Below are 20,167 nucleotides of genomic sequence, written 5' to 3' on the forward strand. Positions count from 1 at the left end.
AGATGAAGTATATCTATCTTATTGCATCTTCTGATCACCTCCAGCACAATAAAGATGAAACTTTACCCTTTTACTCTCTCCTGTTTTGCTCCCCATATTCAACAGTGGAGGAAACTCTTGTGGATTTACAAAGACAAAACTGTGTTAATGAAAATGATTGACAAGCTTGCATTTTGAATTTATCACTCGGAAGGTGTTCCTATGTGTTGTACTCAGGCAGCAAGGCTAGAACAAGGAAACCATGAAAAGCTGACAGTACTAGTGAATCTCTCACAAGCCAGGGCATGGATAAAAGCCAGGAGCTGTACATCTCTGTGGCCCGTGCGAGTTCATTAGTGCCAGGAACTGAATCCTACACAAGCCGATAAACCAAAGGTAGAGGCCACAGCACTGACAGGAAGAAGAATGAAAACTAGATTCAGAAATGCATTGCAGTAACTTATGGCTTTGCCACTTTTTAAAGCAAACACCCAAGTCAATGCTTTTCAAGTAGAATTCACTCCATTCCAGTTAAGGCAGTTTTTATTCAGCACCTCTTAATTATTCATTTCTTATATTAAACATATATCATGTTAACAACCTCCTTCCCATGTTACTTTTCTTGCCTGCATAATGGTTTGAAAGCCCTTGCATTTACCATAGTCATGATCATGCCTTAGCTCCACTATTGTTCTGGTCTCTTCCTACACCCCGATGATGAGCTATTGGGAAAATTATTTAGCTGCTGTGAATTATCTCGAGAGAAGCTGGCTGGCATGGGGAATCCGGGTGACAGTGAGTAATTTACAGGGAAATATGTGGAAATGGAATGGATAAAATTGCTCTGAATACCAGTAGCATCTCAAAGGGTTGAGCTTTAAATCATAAGGAAATATAAGAAATATAAGTATACGAAAATTGTATTTAATTTAGTATTTTTTAACTTTCATTTTCTTTTCACTGACTTTGTTATATTAAGTAAGGCAGCAGGTACATTAAATAGCAGACTTATTTCTGTGGTTTAATATATCATCCAATAATGATTGGAATTAACCGAAATAAGTGGCAGTCTGTTTGTCAGTGGATGCTAGTTTGATGTGTTCTGGAAAACTAAAGGAAAGTTTAAAGAGATACATAAGCAGAAAGGGGGACATTCTAAATGAATGAGGCAATGTGAGGAGAAAACATAAATATTGGCATGAGCAAGTGGGAATGAATGATTTCAGAATCAGAATCAGCTTTATTATCATAAATCTGACGATGATGGAGAAGAAGCTGTACCAAAAACACTGAGTTTGTATCTTCTGGCTCCTGCACTTCTTCTCTGATGGTAGCAATGAGAAGAGGGCGCGTCCTGGATGGGGATGGTCCTTACTGATGGACGCCACATGCCTGAGGCATTGACTTTTGAAGATGTCCTTGATGGTGGTCCGATTTTTGCTGTGGCATGTTGTAGCATTATGCAACATAAATTAATTTACTTGTGTAAAGTCTGTCGGTGCTTTGTCTAATTGTTGGTGAACTTTAGCCACACTGACGATCCTGCAGTTACATAAAAGCCACATTTTGTTCCCTAAGGCTCAATACTGAGCCTAATATGATTTTACAACAATTCAGTGCTTTTATTTTGGGCAGATGGGGCTCGACAGCTGTGGTTGGCAGCTCATCTAGGAGAAGGAAAGCATTGATATCAAACCTCCACCGCCTTGCATCTATACCTACATCAGTAAACTCCAAGGGAAAATCTGGAGCTGGAGTCCCTAAGGCAGTCTTACGTTGAGTTCAACACTGACTGGCAACTTCTGCGACACCACTGGTGCCAAACTGTATTGGCCTCTGCCGTTCCTTTGGATTGTCAGCTGTGTGGAGTGGAGAAGCCTGCTACATGGGCAACAGCTTGCTCTCCATATTGTTCTGTCCTGGCTCTCACAGTAACGTAGACAGCTAGGACGCAGCATCCACGGTTGAACCTGATCAATGTTATCATCAAAGGGAAAAGCTGTGTTTTGAAATTCAATATTTATTTAATTACCTTTGTAATTAAGTGGGATTTAAATTCATGCAATCAATAGTTCAGAATTCTGGATGCTAGTCTCACAACCACACTACAGTTCCCTAGTTTTAGATTCAGATTTATTTATCACCTGTACATGGAAACATACAGTAAAATGCATCATTTGCGTTCACAACCAACACAGCCTAGGAATGTGCTGGGGACAGTTTTAAAGACCATTCCCGTTCTTTGTGCAGATAACATAACTCTGAGAAGTACTAAGTCATCTCCAGGACATAACGCATTGCCAATATCAATACTGAAGCCCCAGTCCCAGTACCCAGTAGCAACAATAGCTTACGGCTCTTATCTCTTCAATAAGGCAATTCAGAGAAGCCAATTCTCACTTTTGACAACCATCAACACCCTTTTAGAGTTGACCAATTAGCACATGAGAAGTGACAAGAAGGAAAGATTTCCATGGTTTGAAGATATCTCAATGCACTCTACAGCCTCTCTGTTGCAAGCTAGGAATTGGTGCTGTAATTAATATGTTGCAGGCTCCACCAACCAACAATGTGAAGATTGCCTGACATTCTTCTTTAACGTTCTTGGTTGAGTGCTGACATTGGCCAGAATTGGGGCCATATGCGTTCAACATCAGTGACCCAGGGTCAGTTCCCGACAGTTTATAAGGAGTTTGTACATACTCCCAGTGACCACGTGGTTATTATTTCTGTTTTTTACTACTATTTTTAATTTAACTATTTAATATACATACATATACTTACTGTAATTCATTTGTTTATTTATCTATATTTATCGTGTATTGCATTATACAACTGCTGCTAAGTTAACAATTTTCACGACATATGCCGATTAAAGCCACGAGGGATATTAAAACATCAAGGCAAATGCAAAGGGTGAGCACCTGCTGCCTGCCTTTTTAGTTGCAGGGGGATCGCTCTGCGACAGAGGGGGGAGGCTGCCTTTTTATCACTGGTGAGATTGCTCTGCGACGGAGAGGGGAGGCTGACTTTTTATCACTGGGGGATCTCTGTGCTGCCAGAAAGAGGAAACTGCATTTTGATCACTATTGGGATCGCTCTGCTGCCGGAGAGGGAAAGGCCTGCCACTATACTGGAGAATATTACTCAGGTTGTCTGTGTTTTGTATATGGATTTGAACTATAGACTTTTCTTCAGTCTTATAGTTTTTACTATTCTGTGTTTTTCACCCGACCTTTCTCGTTTTTTGTTTGCAGGGGAGGGGGGATTTGGAGGTTAATGATCGTGCTGCCGTTCTTTTCTTTCTTGGTTTCATGGCTATCTGTAGAAGAAGTATTTCAGAGTTGTACTGTATACTTTGATAATAGATAAACCTTTGAACTTTTTGAACCATTTTTTGATATTAAACCTGGTTCTGATTCTGATTCTCTGGCATTCCAAAGGTGTACAGGTTAGATTAATTGGTCACAAGGGTGTAATTGGACAGTGTGGGCTCGTTGCACCAAAAAGGCTTGTTACTGTGCTGTATCTTTAAATAAAATTTAAACCTCCACTCTACATAACATTGTGAGTTATTTTGTGTCCATATGAGATGGAAGATATAACTTCAGTCCCTTCTGTCAATACTTTCTGTCAGTGTAACACACTCTCTGAAATGCACTGCTAGTGAGCAGTAATGGGTTCCCTGCTGAACTTCTATTCTCATAATCTAGCTGGAAGATTGTAAGGTATCGAACTTGCCAGTAATTTCAAGTTAAATCTGAAAGTAAACCAAAAACAAGACATAAAGGTATATATGCAGATTAGATCAAAGCAAGCTGATGGCTGCTAAATTGAGTTGTGCAAACGATGTGGAGGACTGAAAGGAAATAATGAGAAATTTGTAAACATTCCTGCTGGTTTATGAAATGCATTTCATGAACTGGTACTGTACTATGTTAGAAAGGCTAATGGTTGGAGTACAAGAGGAAGACTTGCTACAGTTGTACAGAACTTGGAGTGCCACGGTAACGGAGTGGTTAGCACAATGCTATGATAGCTCAGGGCGTCAGAGTTCACTGTTTAGTTCTGGCATTATCAGTAAGGTTTGTACATTTTCCCTGTGGCCACGTGGGTTTCCTCTGCATGCCCCTGTTTCCTCTCACAGTCCAAAGACGTACCGGTTAGGAGGTTAATTGGTCATTGTAAATTGTCCTGCGTTTAGGCCAGGGTTAAGATAGGTGGATTGCTGGGTGCTGTGGCTCATTGGGCCGGAAAGACCTGTTCTGTGCTGTATTTCTAAATAAGTAAACAAAAACCTTTGTTGTAATATTTTATGTCTATTTCTTTAGAGCTACCGAGCAGAACAAGACCTTCCGGCCTTTCAAGTTGCACTACCCAGCAACCACCTATTTAACCCTAGTCTAATCACAGGACAATTCACAATGACCAATTAACCTACCAACCAGTACGTCTTTGGACTGAGGGAGGAAACCAGAGCATCCAAAGGAAACCCTCGCGGTCACGGAGGAGAACGTGCAAACTCCTCACAGACAGTGGCAGGAATTAAACCTGGGTCACTGGTATTGTGAAGCATTGTGCTAACCACTACACTACCATGCCGCACTGTGCTATTTGTGGAACACTGTGTGCAGTTTTGGTCTCAATCCACAAAATAGTCAACCTCAAAAGAGTAATATTAATGGCATAATGGGCTCTTTTGAGAGAACAGACCAGATCACTGATATGATGAACTAAAACTGAGGCTTTGGGCCTGCTCTGGGCTGCTCTGTGGTTTCGATCTAAGGACTCAATGTCCTTAGATCAGAATGTCGTTGCTCACTTCTATTGTTTGCATGATTTGTTGTTTTTTTCCCCCTTTCTCTTGCGCATCAGGTATTGGTCTTTATTTTATTTGGGTTCTTTTGGGTTTGGTATTTTTGTGGCTACCTGTAAGCAAACAAATGTCAAGATTATATAATTTATACATTCTTTGATAATAAATGTACTTTGAAACTTGAAACTTGGCTTCCCCCTTGTCTAAAAGTTCAACATCTGAAAGATAATGTGCAATAGTTAGTTTTGTAATTAAGAAGGAAGCGCCAGTTGAATCACACCATTGATAATTATAAAGAACCAAGAGGCAACATACCCAAAAATGCAGCATTGCCTTAACTCTCTAGCATGCGACAGCCTGGACCTCACAACCAATTTCTTGAAAATAGGATGGTTGGGTTCTGAGGTGAGATGTTCCCACCATCAACACCTCATTTAAGTTTGACAGGAGAGTATATGAAAAATCAGTTGCAACATGCCATCTTATTTTGATTTATTATTTATTTGGGGATACAGCACAGTAAGAAGCCCTTCCAACCCAATGAGCGTACACCCGTGTGACCAATTAACCTATTAACTCATGCAACTTTGGAACATGGGAGGAAACTGGAGCACCTGGAGGAAACCCACATGGTCACTTGGAGAACGTACAAGCTCCTTACAGACATCAGTGGGAATTGAACCTGGGTCGCTGTGTGCGGACAAGAACTATTTTATAACTTGAGGATAACTCAAAGCACTTAGCATTGTGAAGGATGCAAACATGGGAATGTGTGAAACACAAGGAAGACTCCATTTGGTCCTTTGTGCAAACACAGTCATTCATAAATTATGTGTGGATCTTTATGCTAAGCACTATTTTCTTGCACCATCTATCAATTCATCCATTGTCCCTTTGTCTAAAGTCTAACATCTGAAAGATAATATGCAGAAAAGTTAGTTTTGCAATTAAGTAGGCACTAGTTTAATCATAGCATTGATAATTACCAAGATCTGTAACACCCAGTAAGTAGCCTCTCCAAATGCTTCAGTTGGCCACTGCAATGAGAAGACTGTGACAGTTTTGTGAAAAGACTCACGCCAATGTTCTGAGAGATTTTATTCTGCAACTGACTCACTTCACAGAATGTGTTTTATTAATTGTGTTCTGGCTGTCCAGCTGTATCAATATTGGAATGAGTGTTCCAATTATGTGTCAGGAAAAATAACTTGGCTGAGAACTAATGCATGGAAATTACACTCTGATTGTAATTTGAGCCCAGCTCAAAGCCACAATCCAATTAACCATAACCTAATTTTCAGATTCTCTGCTTTCCGGACACAAAACATTCCCTGATTTGATGGCCCTAGGACCAGAAGCGAGAGAATAAAATTACATTACTGACCTTTCCCTGTGCCAGTATCACTTGGAATTTGAATTCCAAGAAATGGCAGCTGAGTGGACAGTCAGACTCTATTGCAATTGAACGGGGAGATCCAAGTACTATCACTAACATACCAAGTAGCTACGTCAACATCAGACTGAAGACATAATAGTTTTTCAATCTTGTAATTTTACTTGAGATAAAAGAGCAAACAAATTCTCTCACTAGCTCTGTGACAGAAGACTCTAAGTGACACAAACACAACAATATCCCTGGACTGTTCTGAACTGTAAGTTTCTAGCTTAAGTAGCATAAGAAATGTTTTTGTGACCTTAGTATGGATCAGTTAAGCCCAGGAAGGTAGTGCACACCTCCTACAAAGCATGAGGAAATTAAGATGGAAACATAAGGGACTGCAGATACTGGAATCTGGAGCAAAAGAACTAACTGCTGGAGGAACTCAGCATGCCAGGTAACATCTGTGGAGGGAAATAGAATAGTTGATATTTTAGATCGAGACCCTGCATAAGGAGGATTAGATTCTGTGTGAGGTACCCCATGATCAAACAGCTGAATGGTGTTTGAGCAAGGTGACAGTAGAAAAATAGGGTGATAAAGAGATGGGCATAGGTAATAAAAGAGTACTACCAATCAAGGCAGATATTGTCAAATAAATATTTCAGATGGGTAAATGAAACACAATATTCATTTACTGGCAATGTTTGTAACTTTTCTTTTAACTGGAGACTGTATGCTGGCAGAAATGTAATTTTGCAAAGGAGAAATTTAACAACTTACTGGTAAAGGACCAGTACCAAAAAACCAAAACCTGAAGGATTGCAATTTCACAGTCTATGAATTGTCAATGATATGCAGATTTGGAGCAAAAGAATATTTGGACACGATGAAAAACAAGAGTTTGAGAGCAAAGTAAGATCTCACAATCATAAATGAGCTAATGAACAGATAACACTGGACAACAACTTTTTTTGAAAGTGCTACTTCCTCAGAAATTCTATTTTTTGGTTATGATGGACTACTTGAAGCTGAACACAAATATAATTTCAGACTACTTGTATCAGATATGAATTTAGAGAAACAAGAAATTAACTTTTATTAAATATAATGCATTTAATTGCATAATGGTGCTAATGTTTTGCAAGAGTTCAATGAAGCTAAAAATGTTTTGTTGATGATTTTTATTTGCACTCAGTGTCTGAGGCTTCTCATTTAAGTGTCCAACAATAATCAGCCAGTATTGACGGATTCCAGTTGCCCTGATACTGTTTCTCCATGACCGCAATGTCCTGGTGAAACCTTTCACCATGCTCATCACTGACAGTGACGGGATTTGGAGGGAAGAAGTCTAAATGGGAATGCAGAAAATATTAGTGACATGTTGCACTTCATGGTTCTGTATGCTTGAAGCATGTCATCAACAAGATGAATATAGTTTCTTTTATAGTTGCCAAGAAAAAAATTCAACACATCCTTGAATGGCTTCCATTCAATTTTCTCTGGTCCCGCTAGAGGTTCTTCCAATTGCCTGTCATTGATGATCTGTATGATTTGTGGACCAACAAAAAATGCCTTCCTTAATTTTGGCATCAGTTATTCTGGGAAACAACTGTCTCAAATACTGAAATAATTCACGGAAACTTTTGTGCCTTGTGATAGCAGCTTCCATCCTTGCAGTCATGAACCTAGTAATCCTATTTTTGACTTTGACAAACCCAAGTTTCTGACCAGCTTCAGAAATATTAACTGAGAGAAAAGTGTTGGCTAGGTATCTCCCCGTTCTCTTTGAACTGATGTTACAGGACATTTTGCATCACTGAAAATAAGCTGGCAAGATTGCACAATCATGCTTAATAACATACAGTACATACATTTGACCATCTGTTCTAATATGCACTGAAGTCAGTGGAAGTTAAATTTAGAAAAGATTCAGCAACATTGGAAAAAGATTCCTATTGTACAAGACTGATCAAACGTAGAGTCCTCAACTCTTTTTAAAATCTCTCAAGAAACCTGAGAGCTTCTGGACTTTAATGTCATCCCTTCACCCTGAGAGATGGTGACGGTGAGGCAAATTGGTAACTGGTAATTGGTTTTATTGTCAGATGATACAGTGAAATGCTTATGTTTGCCTGTCATCCAAACAGATCACTCTAGTGGTAGTGCAAAGAAACAGAACGCAGAATATAGTTACACAGAAAGTACACGGTAGATTGAGAGATCAAGAATTCATCTTCATACATGAACTATGGGGTGGAGGTACCCACTGTGACGAGAATACACATAGATTAAGATGTTAGCTGTCCTGTGCTGGCACCAGTGGGATCAGCAGTTGGTCTGCCACCTGTCTTCAGGAGAGAGAGAGATAAGGAAAACAATGGAGCAGCATTTGGAGATGTTAATGAAGGGACGGGAGAGAGTAACGGAAGGAGAGCTGTCAAGATCGGCTCCCCCTTTGAACCCTGAACTGTTTGAAGTGATGGACAGGCGATACCCCAGCAGGGGGATAAAAAGGGACAGGTTCCCTCAGGCAACACACACACGACACCCCGAGGTAACGAGACCCTGGAAGCGGTGCGTCTCTCACAAGTCGGTGGGAAGTTTTTGGAGGGCTGGTCGCGGGACAAGCCATAGACGCACAGAGTGGAAAGGCACAATCGGCGGGAACCTGGTGTGTGTCCACCCTTGCCTGGGTGCCAGGTTCACTGCAGAGAAACGATCGTATCTGGAAACGGAGGGGTCACGGTCGGTGACCTCAGATGACATCACAAAGGACTCGCCCGAAAGCTGACTGCGAAGGTCTGTGTGGAAGCCTTGAATATTCATTCGTTTTGCTCTCTCTCTCCTTCCCCCCACTGTCCATCTCCCACAGCAGCGATTACTGCGAACTGAACTGAACTAAATTGAACTGAACTTTGCGTCACTTTGAAACTGGTCATTTACCCCTAGACAACGATAGAGCTTGATTGATCCTGTTATCTTAATTCTGTGTGCATGTGTGTTTATCATTGCTGAACTGTTGCATTTATTATCCTTTTGATCAGAGTACTGTGTTGCTTGTTTCTTTAATAAAACTTTCTTAGTTCCAGTAATCCAGACTCCAACTGAGTGATCCATTTCTGCTGGTTTGGCAACCCAGTTACGGGGTATGTAACACCACATAGCGCTGTTATTGCAGAACTATACTCTGTAAAGACTACTGTTATATAAAGAAGGCAAGAGGAAATTCGAATCAGTCTTGCACTCACCAGGTGAGGGGTTGATAGGCAGATGAGGGAGGGAGGAGAATGGGAATGATGCGAGAATCCTTCTTTCGTAGTTCACAATAAGAGTAGAAGCAACACCATGCCACAATGTGAGCATTTTTCATTTAGCTGTGTACATGTGTAGGGTTGAATGACAATTAAAGTTGAAGTTCAAAGTAAATTTTATTATTAAAGTCTGTCTGTGTGTACAACCCTGACATTGTGGGCATACTCGGCAAATCTATAGAATTGTAACTGTAACAGGATCAATGAAAGATCAACCAGAGTGCAGAAGACAGCAAACTGTGCAAATGCAAATATAAATAAACAGCAATAAATAATGAGAGCATGAAATAATGAAATAAAGAGGCCTTAAAGTGAGATCATTGACAAGTGAATGGAGTTATCCCCTTTTGTTCAAGAGCCTGATGGTTGAGGGGTAGTAACAGTTCTTGAACTTAGTGGTGCAAGTCCTGAGGCTCTTGTACCTTCTACCTGCTGGCAGTAACGGGAAAAGAGTGACCTGGGTGCCGGGGATCTCTGATGATGGATGCTGCTTTCTTACGACAGCATTTCATGTAGAAGTACTCAATGCTTGGGCAGGCTTTACCTGTGATGGTCTGGGCTGAATCTTGAAAAATACCTCATCCTCCACACAACACTGACCCTCATAACCAAGACTCATGGCAAGAGATTAGAAAACATGGATCACTGTTCATTGCTCAGTAAAGGTTGAGCATCAATAGCAATAACTTTGCTTCCAGTCTGCCAGCAGACAGAATAAAAAACCAATGACTTGAAATCAGCATCAAACTCATGGTCTATCTCTGGTGTTCTCCTTGCTTTGGAGAGTTAGACCATCTACTGCAGGCGTGATAGAACAGTGGAGAAGAATTACCATTGCAGTATCCACTAAATCTTCCAAATCTACAGGCAGACAGTGAATAATTTCAACATGCTTTCCCAGACCAACAATGGGGAACTGATTACCCTCAACCTGCTCCCAGACACTTGAATAAACTTCATACCCTGAGCCCTATCACAGCATGACAATTTCAAGAGGGCAGAGAAGAAAAATGACTGACTTGCTCGAAGTTTCTTTGGAAAACTAGCACAGCCTCAGAATGGAGAAGGATTATCCAGAGAGGCACTGAACACTTCAAGTCTCTATAATATGGAAGCCAAGCACAACAAAATGGACAGAATGTAAAATGTCGTAAACTAGTGTTCAGCACTACTACACCCGCTCACCACCCCAAACCCCACCCCCCTTCAGCAAGCACCATTTTCCCGGCCAGTTGTATGTTCTGTAGATCCCTCATAAGAACCCTCAGACATTCCACTATCCAGGCTATGCTCTCTTCTTACTGCTGCCATTGGGAAGGAGGTACAGGAGCCTGAAGTCCCACACAGCAGGTTCAGGAACAGTAATTACCTTCCAACTATCAGGCTCCTGAACCAGCGTAGATAACTTCACTCCCTCAACTTTGAACTGATTCCACAAACTATGGACTCAAGGACTCCACAATTCATATGCTCAGTATTTATTTATTTATTTATTTATTTATTTATTTATTTATTTATTTTTAATTTGCATTGTTTGTCTTCTTTTGCACATTAGTTGTTTGTCGGTCTTCATGTACAGATTTTTCATTGACTCCATTGTATTGTGCTGTTCTACTGTGAATGCTTGCAAGAAGGTGAATCTTAGGGTGATCACACGGTGACCTATACACACTTTGATAATAAGTCTACTTTGAATTTTGAGTCCCAGAATCAGATTGGAAGCAAGCCCATCCTCAACCCTCAGCTAATATTGAAAGGACAAAACTTTCTGCCTCTGTTTTGGGAGATCAGTTGGAATTTAATAACATTCTTCACTAACACATTCAATTGTAATGTCCAAGCTGCCTGCAGCTGGAATTTTTAAACTGCTTTCTATTCTCTCCACAGAATAGACCCAAATTGGTCAATCAGTTTAAGTCATGTTCAATTTGATAAAGCACACAAAATTACCACTCTTTAACATTGATAAGAGACAACAGAGTATCCTGGGAGATTTACAATACCTATAATGCTTGACCAATTCAATTTTTATCCTGAAGCATTTTATTTTCAATTTTGTCTTTTCACCCTCATTTGGAGGTAGTTACACTTAATTTAAACAATGTCTTTGTTTTCCTTCCAAATAATAAAAGGCCTTAATTCTCATGGTTATCCTAGCCCATAAAGAACTAATCCATCTTTAAAACATTTACAGCATTTCAATCCATGCCAGAATTTTACAATTTAACATCACCAAGCAACAACATTTCACCTTCCCTTGGCTGGAAATCACTTTCTTTTAAGCTTCTCTCTGGTTTTCTCTCCCCCAGACCTATTTGTTAAAGGGACAAGTTTGTTTCCATCACCTCTATCCTTTTGTAAATCTGAACACTTCTATCAAGTGTGCTCTTGACATTCCTTCGAAAGAATATGATTGAAATGAAACTAAGCTCTGCCAGAGTCTGCAGAATCTGCAATTGCTTCAAGTAAACAACCATAAGGCAATTTAGACGAGCGATCAGTTCTATTATCGTTTGATTTGATCTCTGTTGTTGAGTTCTGGCAGCCATACTTGGAAGAATTACAAGGATCTGCGCAGTAGAAGATGGTCATATATCTATTTTATTGACTTATTGAGATCAAGGCAGAATCAGCCCTTCTGGCCCTTCCAGCTGTACTGTCCAGCATCCCCCAATTTAACCCTAGCCTAATTGATAATGACCAATTAACCTACCAACTGGTACACCTTTAGAATGTGGGAGGAAACTGGAGCAGCCGAAGATCACAGGGAGAACGTACAAATTCCTCACAGGCAGTGGCGGGAATTGAACCTGGGTCACCTGTACTGTAAGGTGTTGTGCCAACCACTATGCTTCCATGCTGCCCATAGTAAAGATACCGTACAGGAACTAATCATCTGCCAATTGAATTCAATTTATAAATTAAAAGAGTATCAGAAAGCAACTTCAGACATCATCTGTACAATGTTGGGATCCTGAAGTTTTGAGGCTTAAACACCAATATGAGCGGATCTGTTTCAAACAGTTTGCTAAAAGCCTCATCTTGATGAACACATTCGCTGAAGATGAACTCATACACTGAATATCATGTAAACACATGATCTCCCAATCTATCCCATTGTGGTCCTTGTACTTTATCTGTTTATCGGCACTACTCTTTCTTGGTGGTTACATACCTACAATTCTATATTCTGTTTTCTTTTTGTTACCTCAATGTAATTATGTATGGCATGGTCTGACAGAAATGCACACAAACAAAAGAGTTCTCAATTTATTTCCATACACGTGACAATAATAAGAAAACCAAACAAACTGAGTGTCCACAAATGATCATTGCCCACAAAAAATAATGTAGCAGCCCATTGTACCTCCATGTACTCTCCTCCTTTTGGAGCCATAGAGTCAATGAATCATAGAGCTATAGAAAAGTACAGCACAGGAATGGGCCATTCAGCTAGTCTGTGCGGAAACATTTAAGGTGCTTACTCTCATCGACCTGCACCGGAACCATAGCCTTCCATACCCCTACCATCCATGTACCTATCCAAACTTCTCTTAAACATCGAAAGCGAGCTCGCATGCACCACTTGTGCTGTCAGCACATTCCACCCTCTCACCACCCTCTGAATGAAGAAGTTTCTCCTCATGTTTCCCTTAAACTTTTCACCTTTCACCCTTAAGCCATGACCCACCCAATCTCAGTGGAAAAAGCCTGCTTGCATTTATTCTATCTATCCCACTCATAATTTTGTGTACCTCTATCAAATCTCCTCTCAGTCTTCTACATTCCAAGGAATAGAGTCCTAATCTATTCAGTCTTACCTTGTAACTCAGGTCCTCCAGACCTGGCAAGATCCTTCTAAACTTTCTCTGTATACTTTCAACCTTATTGTGACCAAAAAGGAGTCCCTCCTTTCTTCTCCAACACTCTTTATAAGGTTTCCCCTTACCATGACTTCTCCCACACCATCTGAGGGTGTGGAGCAAAGACAAAAGTTAAAACATGGTAATAATTAAAGGAATGTTCAGGCCTATATACACTCTGGAATTTCCAGTTAAGAAATTGTCACCAGGTGCAGGACATTATATTGAAATGGCAAGAGACAACCCTCTCATCATCAAAATCCTTGCAGGCATCCCTTCTTAGAAACAGCTGGATCAGCCACCTAAATAAAGTGGCTGTAAGTGCAGGTCAAAAGCTGGGTATCTTGTAGTGACTGGTTCACCACCTGTCACAACATATTCCTTCTACTATCTTCTTCTCTTCTTGGGCCCTTAGCTCCCAGTGAAGCATAGGCCATTGATGACTTCTTGTCTCCATTGTCTTCTGAAGTTGATGGTCTGGTTGGAGTTCATCAATGTTTCTGTCATCCATTGTATCCTCTGTACGGGGGATTGGTCTTTTCAGCTTCACCAGAGCCCTCTTGGCTGGCATTACCCATTTCCACCTCTCTCGACGGGGACGTAGGATTGGACTTTGAGAGGCCTTCGACCATCTGCAAGGCACAAACCAGGAGCATGATGGAATACTCTCCATAAACACAAGTGATTCTTTCGATGCTGGAAATCCAGAGTAACACACAAAACGGATGGCAGATTCTAATAGAGGTCAGGCTGCATCTATGGAAAGGAATAAAGAGTCAATATTTCGGACCAAGACCTTTCATCAGGACTTGACGTCTGTTTTTGTGCTTGTCACAATAAAGACGTCAGTTGAGGTAAATGAGCTTTTCTCGTCTGTCATCATGGACTGAATGCTTGCCACATTGGTGTCACTAGTGGGATTAGAAATTGACAGCAAGATTGAAGAGCTACAACATCGGATGGAGTGCCTTAAGACCCAAGCAATCAGTCAAAGGACTGAGCGGTGTGCCTCCCCTGCATTGTCAGGCTAGGCTCCCAAAGGGAGGCATTAGGAAACAAGCATCATGCCTTCCCAGGAGACCCTGATAGGGTGAGCGTACACAGGCTCCCCAACATGGGGCACAGGACAGAGCGCATCACCCGCCTCCCCCGTGGCCCTCACCTGGGAACCCAAAATGCTGCAGCCATAGAAGAACAGGCGATGTGCCAGGCACCACCGACGCTGCTGGAAGACCAGCAGGCCTCAGCAATTCATGAAACACAAGGTCCACTCTGAAGCTCCCGAGATACAATGGTGCCAGCCGCCCGGAGCCTTACCTGGAGCAAGTCAACCTTGCTGCATGGCACAATGGGCGGAGTCCCGTTGAGACAGTGGTGTACCTTGCCCTGGGGCTGGAGGAGTCTGCCCTGTGGGCTTCTCTCAACCTACCGCCGGCAGAGCAGTGTGACTACAGAGCCCTCGTGGTGGTGCTGGAGCAGTGTTTCAAGCAGAGGCCATTGGAGGAAGCAATGAGGGAAGAACTAGGCAGCAGACGCCGCCGTGTGGGAGAAAGCCTGGAGGTGTTTGCAGCCAATCTCCACCACTGTATTGGGCATGGCTACCCCCAGTTCCCTCCCATGGCCCAGGAACAGTTCGCCCTCCACACCTTTGTAAAGGCGCTAACACCAGAGTGCCTTCGGCAGCACATTCACCAGACATTACCATCATTGCTGGCCGAGGCGGAGAGGGCAGAAGCAGTTTTAGACCGCAAGGCGTTCCAGCATCGCCCCGCACGCAGCGTGCCTGGGCTTGTGTCACCGAGGTGGGGGAGAAAACTGACAAGGAAGAGCCCGCGAGGCAGGTCTGACCAACCCCACCACACGGCCTGGAGCGATCTCTGCTACCGGCAGGCACGACAAGGCAGGCCACGTGGCCCGGGACCACCCTGCGCCAGCGCCATGCCACAGCCCAGCACAGCCTCCAGGAAACACAGAGTGGTGGGCACCGCTCACAACCTCCAGCAGAATCCCTCCTTTGCCGCGCCTCCGGATGGGTCGATTGAGTTATACGTGGACTGCGTGGTGGAGGGCATCAGATGTTCCATCCCGGTGTTCTCCCCAGCACAGACCAGCTATCCCCGCCTGGTGGACGTCAACAGCAGTCCAGCTGGCTACAGTCACCGGTGGCTGTGCAGCGATGAGGAGGCTGTGCATCATTGTGGAGCATGAGATGTGGCTAGCCAACATCCAGGACTTCTACATCATTGGCCTGGACCTGTTGGGCGTCCGTATAGATGTTATGGGGGCAACAGTCTACCTCAGCACTGAAGCCGTGGCTCTGCAGCAGGGCAGCTCCAGCAAATGGACCCGGAGGGTGCAGTAACATCCACCACATGATGGTGTTTAAACTGTGCCTCGCCACACATCCATGGGTGTATAGAGAGTAGAGCAGTGGGCTAAGCACATGTCCTTGAGATGTGCCAGCGTTGATTATCAATGAAGTGGAGATGTTATTTCCAGTCCACACTGACTGTGGTCATTTGATGAAGAAGTTGAAGATCCAGTTGCTGAGGGAGATACAGAGGCCCAGATTCTGCAGCTTTTCGATCAGAACCATAATGATGTACACTTTCAACAAAATTCATCCCTAGATCTATTCTGACAGCAATTCCCAAACCTGTGATCTATAGCACCAGGAAGGAAAAGACAAAATAAAAGCCTAATGACTGGTTCCATGTAGCAATGTTACACTTTGCAGGTTTCACTCCAGATCATAATTTGGAAATATATCATCTCACTGTATTCAAATTGTAGATTTCTCTACCATCTGCAGTGTGAGAGTACAGTATTTCAGAATACAGCAGATTATCGCACCTTCTCAAGGGCACTGCTTGCCTATAGTGCCCGAATCCCAAAAGCAAATAAAATGAGGAACTTCCTCACAGCTCTGTGTAATTGAGAAAATATAGGGCATCGAGTGTGTGTATTTTCAAAGCCATTATCTTGCCAATTCGTCTTCACTTCTTAAAAATAATGGCAATGGAATTTTATTTTACAACTATTTATCCTAATTATAGACTAATTTGTTGTGCTGGCAGCATCAAAACTCCGACAATCTCAACAGCATACAAAAATAGGATTAATTTGCTCGATCAAAGTAAACCCATTACGCAATTAGGATAACTTTTTTGATGTTCTCTGGTATTGTGCTTGGGCACACACACACACACACACACACAAAATGTGGGGGTTCAGGGACAGAATCCTTTGCCTCAATGCCTCCTGCTTCTTTTCTCAGTACACCAACGCACCCTCTGCCTATTGTGTATTTAGCGTTTCAGTAATGATTGAGTAATATTGTAAATATATCATCTGATTAAGCATCCTTATTCATTTACATAATGCGCAGCGAGTTAAATGTAAAAGTACATAAATGGCAGACATCATCACACCAGCACGTGATACGTGCCCACCTCGCTTAAAGTAAACGGCAAAGTTAGATGAACATTTCAGACTCCTATCTTTTCCTGTCAATTAATTTTATGTTTTACAGTTACAAAGCATATCACTGCTCCTGCTCCCAGCTGCACTGTAGCTTCCAACCTCAGATCCCATTGGCACACCAAGCCTGAGTTTCTGACTTGGCTCCAAATACTGCTGAATGAACAAACTCTTAAACGATTTTCAGTCTACAGACACTCCACTCCAGCACCCAGATCACTCAAACCTCAGAGGCTGAGTTTCAGGATGCAGACACCATTTACAACTGCCCATGTTCAGATGTCAAACCACAAGCCATTGTTGACACATTCAGTGAAAAGATGGGCTTTGCATTCAACATTCACGAGACATGGGTCCTCAAAGATACTGCCACCCACTGTATGACATTACTCTGACATTAAAGGTTGACTGCAGGTCCCTGGATAGCAACTTTATTTATTTATTTCTTGATTCAGCACATTAACAGGCCCTTACAGACTAACGAGCCCACACCACTCAATTACATCCATGTGACCAACTAACCATAGGGGGTAGCGTGGTAGTATCGTGGTTAGCACAACGCTTTACAGTATCAACAACCTGGGTTCTACTTCCGCCTCTGTCTGTAAGGAGTTTGTGTGTTCTCCCCGTGACCACATGGGTTTCCTCCCACATTCCAAAGACATGCCAGTTGATATGTGATGCACCATCAATAACTCCAAAAGACTGGAAGTAGAGTAAATACTGAAAGGCTTTTATTAGCAGTAAAATGTGACCTCCAGCATGCTGAGTATCTGCCCCTGGACTGAGGGGGTGGAGCAATGGCGCAATCACCTTTATTCAGGGGTCAGTGGGAGGAGCCACAGGAGCAGTCAGCAGAGGGGCGTGTCTAGACAGGTAACCCAGTTACAACATATATATATGGTTTACCACAATATGTTTATTGGTCATTGTAAATTGTCCATGACAAGGCTAGGGTTAAATTGGATGTTGCGAGATGGTGCAGCTCAAAGGGCTGGAAGGGCCTATTCTGCGCTGAATCTCAATAATTAAGTAAATAAGTAACCCATTGACCCCTATGTCTTTGTAATGTGACAGGAAACTGGAGCGTCCAGACAAAAACTCACACGGTCACAGGAAGAATGTTGAAACCCCTTACAGACAGTGACGGGAATTGGATCCGGTTACACTAACCACTAACTTAGGGACCAATTCTCAGCGAAGATGGCCATCAATGATAAAATTCACCCTTCACTTTTTAATGAAACAGCACAGCCTTTGGAGATGGAGAAAATGGGTACTTGGAAATCAGAGTCTCAGATCTGGCATAAAGCATATGGTATACCATGCAGCAGTAATGCCTGTCTTCCTAAATAGATTGTCTGTAACAGGCAACTCGAAGCATTGGAAAGATACGACCAAAGTCATCTCCCCAAAATCTTCCAGCTTCCTTGGCAGGCTATCTGATGGCCTCTCCCTGACCATCATACCCCGTAGTAAGGTCACTGTGGGCCCCTGCAGCTTGCCATAGAGCGTTGAGCTACTAGCTTTCTCGATCACCCCTATTTACTAATTGCTGGAGCTGCTAAGCCCAGGTGCTTTCGGTCTTATGGTGTCAAGTGAATTGTGACCAGCACAGGTTTCCCTCTTTCTATGATTATTTAAACGGGACTCTTGTTGTGCTCTGTGTATAGGGTCATGTAATTGGGAGAAATGTACATACAGTAGTTCACAACCACCAACATTGAGTTTTGCTTTTGCTTTTGCTTTAAGAGGTTGGTCTGACATGATGACGTTGTTACGTAAAGATTTTTAGTGTGCTTTTGTGTTTAGGTTTTGGAGTTTAATAGAATGTGTTACGGGTTTCATTAAACATAAAACACCTCACTTTGTTTTATTTGTGAAAACCTACGTTGGTGACCCCAATGCTCTAGGACCATTCCAGAGTTATTGAACATCAGCCAGCCCAGTGGCTTTGAAACTGCCAGAGATTTAGGGGCAAAATTCTGTCGCTAAGTTTGTACAAGCTGATGCCCAGTTCACTCTGCAAGAAATCTCCAGCAACGAACCCAAACTCTAATATGTCATCACATCGCTCAGAAACTCTGCAGCTGTGAGAGTGGTGAGTCTGCTTGAACAGCCACCATGATAAATACCAATCGCTGAAAATTCACCTTTTACAGGCTTTTGGACTATCGGAGTCTGAGCACACCAAACAGTTCTCTCCTTGCCCAGTCTTAGTGACACTAGGCCTTTGGAGCTAATGGACTACATGCTGTCTCTCCTGGGAAATCACCATCCTTGTTTTATTTTTAAAGAATTCGTCATGCAGCAAGTGCCTAAGCAAGCTCGCACAGCTCTTGCTAATGCACCTGTGAAGGACTATAGGGAGCTTGCTAAAATGGCTGATCGTCTCCAGTCAGCCAGGCAGCGGTGCACCATTCCTCCTCCTTTCCCTACCTCAATAAGCCCGTCAGCAAGGTGCACAACATAAGGACACTCATGGCTTGTCAGTACCTCCAGCTGAACTTTGTCTTTTTGTGTGTTTTCCCCCTAGCCGTCAGTCTGTGGTTTTGTACTGCCAAGTGCTCTTATTTGTTTTCATGCCCCACGTGCTCCTGTCCCCGCTCCTGCTCTACTCCGGCCCCTGTATTACTGAGTACTCCGCCTCTCACCTGCTTCTCATTATTACCTGTTTTGCTGCCACTTCTGTCTCATTGTGCTCCACCTATCATCTGCCTCTCTGTTTATCGCTCAGTGTATTTCAGTCCTGTGTTTGCACCTGCTTGTTGCCAGATTGTGCTAGTATTGTGCTGAGCCTTTCCAGCACTTGTATCTGTACTTTGTCCATCTGAATATCAAACTCTGCCTGTTTCCCATTTCTGATTTATGGAATTCTCTATATGTTTTGATCTCTGCCTGAACTTTGATGCGGACTTGGTTTGCACCTTGGGATTTGTTACTCAATTAGTATCACTGTGTGCATAGTACTGCGATTGGATCCCTACTCCAGCATCCTGATATGGCTGCAAAAAAGACACCAGGACTGTGCTTTTACCACGCTCACCTTGGTATGGATGCAAGGAAGTACAGCATGTTTGACCGTAAGCTTCTCACCTGGCTGTCTGCCATTTTTTTTTTCTTCTAGTGGATTGCCATTTCACAGCATTCATTGACCACAACCCCTCATGCATGTGATGGCCAAAATATCAGACCCTCGGTCTGCATGGCAGCAATGCCACCCGGCCTACATATTAAGCTCACAACGGATATACGACATATCAAGGGGAAAAATAATGCTGTGGCTGATGGCCTCTCATGGCCAGCCATCAAGGCCATACACATAGGACTGCAGGTG

General features: G+C 42.6%; 1 protein-coding gene across 1 annotated transcript in view; it reads left to right on the forward strand.

The window, feature by feature from the left end:
* The first annotated feature begins 15,559 nt into the window (after window positions 1-15,559).
* Window positions 15,560-20,167, forward strand: part of tmprss5 (transmembrane serine protease 5) — a 92,643-nt gene continuing 88,035 nt past the window's right edge. The window contains exon 1 of the mRNA XM_072238840.1: window positions 15,560-15,708. Within this exon, the coding sequence (XP_072094941.1) occupies window positions 15,560-15,708 (149 nt within the window). The remainder of the gene's footprint in view (window positions 15,709-20,167) is intronic.

This window comes from Mobula birostris, chromosome 20 (genome assembly GCF_030028105.1).
Source record: "Mobula birostris isolate sMobBir1 chromosome 20, sMobBir1.hap1, whole genome shotgun sequence".
Lineage (NCBI taxonomy): Eukaryota > Metazoa > Chordata > Chondrichthyes > Myliobatiformes > Myliobatidae > Mobula > Mobula birostris.